This window comes from Aulonocara stuartgranti (genome assembly GCF_965226115.1).
Source record: "Aulonocara stuartgranti genome assembly, chromosome: 10".
NCBI lineage: Eukaryota > Metazoa > Chordata > Actinopteri > Cichliformes > Cichlidae > Aulonocara > Aulonocara stuartgranti.
Window position 1 is genome coordinate 28,107,774 of NC_138946.1, and position 3,456 is coordinate 28,111,229.

Consider the following 3,456-nt stretch of genomic DNA (forward strand, 5'->3'; position numbering starts at 1 on the left):
GAAACGCATTGTCTTGGCGAAATAAAGCGTTTTTGAACAACTTCATATAAATCGCTGTAACTTTTGATAGAAGACTCAGACAAACATGTTTATGGCTTTATCTTATAGAACTCAATATCCCCGTGCTGGGCAAACAGAACAGGTTTTGCAGCCGTTTGAGCTAAGATTTTAAAATTATTCACATAATGAAAACCTATACTTTGTTTCAGGCGAGTTTCCCATTCAAATGCATGTAACAGTGAGAAACGCATTGTCTTGGCGAAATAAAGCGTTTTTGAACAACTTCATATAAATCGCTGTAACTTTTGATACACAGCAAATTCTGGTCCTTGGAATAAACTCTCAGGGAGTTCAGATTAACTACATTTGAGTGTACATGCGTGACCATCGAATGAACTCTAGTGCAGAGTTAGAGTAACTCTTTTCCGGGAGTTGATTTTTCAACTCTTTATAGGAGTTAAAACTAAACTCTCACGGAGTGAAATTTCTACTACCATATAGAGTAAAATTTAACTCATAACTAGAGTTAAGTTTGATATTAACTCTTTTGTAGTGTTACTCATCAATTGAAAAAAGTTTTAGGTTTTTGGTGCAAATTACTACAAAAACACAATAGTGATTATTATGAATGTATGGATTTTATTTATCAAAAATAACATATTCAAATATGAATGCTGCATGGATTAACATACATTCTGTGTAACAGTACTGTAATAGCATAATATCCACCATTATTGGCAGCTAAACAGTTGAGGTCAGAAAGGCCTAACATTGGGCGAAAAGAAAAAAAAAAACAGAATTAAAGGAAAAAAATGACTACAGAATAAGCACTTCTTGTAATGCAGTGTTAACGTGAGGAAGACTCTGTAAAGTCTCCATCAAGCCAACAAATTAAGTAATGCAACTCTCTCACAGAACATAAAATTGTGAATCACACCCATATGACATTTGGGCATCAAAACATTTGAAATGTCTTACTTTCTCCCTTTCTAGGACCAGTATCTTCTTAAAAATGGTTTCATTTACCTGAAAAGCAGGACACTGATCATGGAAACACGTTTCATGGTTAACATGCATAACAAAAACAGAGAGAGAGCGAGAGAGAGAGAGCAAGTCTTATTACACACTACAGTTGCAGAGCAAACTACATGAAATACTATATTAAATTATTTTTCTCTAATCTGTTTTATCTTCGTGTTTAAGCTTTTTCAAGTAATGGCAACTAAAGAGTCAAGTATAAGTCAATTAAGTACTGTATCTACATTTCTTTCATGTATGCTGTCCAATAGAGGCTGAACCATTTGAAGTCCGGCATCACTTGTGTCACTGCTCTGACTGCTGGTGGTTGAGACAGACAATGTATCTGTTAGACTTGGAGAGGAGGGCTCTTCCACATGTTGCTTCAGGACAGTCAAATCTGAGGGTGACAAATAAAAATATTAGAATACAAGGTATATACAATCAAAAACACAACACAACAAAGATACCATTTATGCACACAGGGCCAGTAAATTGCACGGTTTGATTAAATTATACTTTCTCCCAGGAGAACAGATGGTTATTTTGTATTTTATTATGGTAATATACAATTTACATACCACAAGGTGTGAGTGTCACATAGTGTGTTAGGTCTGAGCAGTCACGCAGCTTCTTGGATGATTGTGTTTCCAGGATGTCTGAAATGCATGTGATAAATCCAACTTACTGTTGAGCCATGAAAACAGCATTTTGTGATTGTTACCACAGGATATTAGACAAATTAAAAATGTTTATTTAAGAGTAACTGTACAAATCAAATCCTTCAAAATCTATCAGAGCATATATTTACTTACCTTCAGCTGTATAGATGACAAAACACACCTCTTTGACTGCTGCAAGTTCAGGAAAGATATCCTCATCCACCTCTATACCCTGCTCATCCGTGACTTTCAGTGCTGCATTTTCTGGTATGAGAAACTTCTGCTGCACTGAAGTAAAATCATCACTTAGTTAATAACAACATTATCATTTCTTCTTTAATGACTTAGTACAAACCATAACTTACCTGCTCTCACAAAATCTGTGAAGCTGACTTCTTCCAATTTTGCATATTTCTTTGTCTCTCTGTGTTTTACTTTTATCAACATCTTGGCCACCTATGGAAAAAAATACCTTTACTACTATGAAACACAACACAAGAAGAAGAGGTTGTTTATGGTAACTCTATGTAAACTGTGTATAACTTAATCAACGAACACTGTCTTACATTGAGTTAGCCTGTCCACACTAAATATTGCTTAAAATCTATTTAGCTAGGCTGGTTTAGCAGACAATGTGACTGCATGTTTGCTGTGTCCTTGTCTTTACAGTTCTGGAGACAGGGTTGTGTGCATGTCTCAGTGTGCAGCAGGACTAACTAACTGATGTTAATGGTACCTCAACATCTCATCAGTGCAGGCTGCACCTCTCTTTGGTTAAATACGGCCATTACCATGAGTCTAAACAGAATATTACTGTAGTTAGCTAACGTTAAATTAAACGTTGGTGTTAAAATTAAGAAATAGAAATAAACGTTTTCATTGACAACGTGAAATGTGTATCTTAAAATACAGTAAGATAAGTAAGTTAGCTAACTTTTGACTAGCATTAGCCTAGCTGCTATCTCCAAATCAGCATAACATACAGAAAACACATGTAGTGCTAGTTAGTTAACTTTATATTTTACTTGTGCATCCATGTAACTGAATATATATATATATAAATAACATCACTACACTCACAGAAAATTCCAAAGTAAATAAAGTATTTTTACCTCCTACATGTCGGAGTCCAAGAAAGAAACACAGATAGGCGCTGTAACGGTCGACAGACAAACAACACCAGCAATGTGTTGAATTAGACTCCTTAGCACCCAGTGAATGAACACCTAAATATTACACCGCTTTAGAGTACTCCCCAACACTGACTGTAGTATAAGGTGAAAAATAAACTCCCGGAATGTAACTCTTGCGCACTTTTATGCCTAACTCCAGAATATTTAACTCCAGTGATTTGCTGTGTAGAAGACTCAGACAAACATGTTTATGGCTTTATCTTATAGAACTCAATATCCCCGTGCTGGGCAAACAGAACAGGTTTTGCAGCCGTTTGAGCTAAGATTTTAAAATTATTCACATAATGAAAACCTATACGTTGTTTCAGGCGAGTTTCCCATTCAAATGCATGTAACAGTGAGAAACGCATGGTTTTGGCGAAATAAAGCGTTTTTGAACAACTTCATATAAATCGCTGTAACTTTTGATAGAAGACTCAGACAAACATGTTTATGGCTTTATCTTATAGAACTCAATATCCCCGTGCTGGGCAAACAGAACAGGTTTTGCAGCCGTTTGAGCTAAGATTTTAAAATTATTCACATAATGAAAACCTATACGTTGTTTCAGGCGAGTTTCCCATTCAAATGCATGTAACAGTGAG

At 35.6% G+C, this 3,456-nt stretch overlaps 1 protein-coding gene across 2 annotated transcripts; it reads right to left on the reverse strand.

Moving 5' to 3' along the window:
* Positions 1 to 619: 619 nt before the first annotated feature.
* Positions 620 to 3,033, reverse strand: LOC309716353 (uncharacterized protein). Of its 2 annotated transcripts, XR_014279416.1 has the most exons (6): positions 2,792 to 3,033; positions 2,045 to 2,135; positions 1,833 to 1,967; positions 1,599 to 1,676; positions 979 to 1,417; positions 620 to 765 (listed from the first exon to the last, which is right to left on the reverse strand). XR_014279416.1 is itself a non-coding variant. In XM_082550099.1 (5 exons), the coding sequence occupies exons 2-5, from the start codon at positions 2,124 to 2,126 to the stop codon at positions 1,242 to 1,244; spliced, it is 471 nt and encodes a 156-aa protein (XP_082406225.1). In that variant the 5' UTR covers positions 2,127 to 2,135; positions 2,792 to 3,033; the 3' UTR covers positions 620 to 1,241. The 2 variants fall into 2 exon arrangements, 1 of the variants encoding a protein (XP_082406225.1); XM_082550099.1 differs by having other exon boundaries at positions 620 to 1,417.
* Positions 3,034 to 3,456: the final 423 nt, after the last annotated feature.

Bases quoted from the DNA above. Each gene is read 5' to 3' on its own strand.
- LOC309716353 (XM_082550099.1), bottom strand. From the start codon at position 2,126: ATGTTGATAAAAGTAAAACACAGAGAGACAAAGAAATATGCAAAATTG. The intron at 1,968-2,044 runs GTAAGTTATGGT...ATTTTACTTCAG, and splicing joins CACAGATTTTGTGAGAGCAG to TGCAGCAGAAGTTTCTCATA. The intron at 1,677-1,832 runs GTAAGTAAATAT...CATGCATTTCAG, and splicing joins TGTCATCTATACAGCTGAAG to ACATCCTGGAAACACAATCA.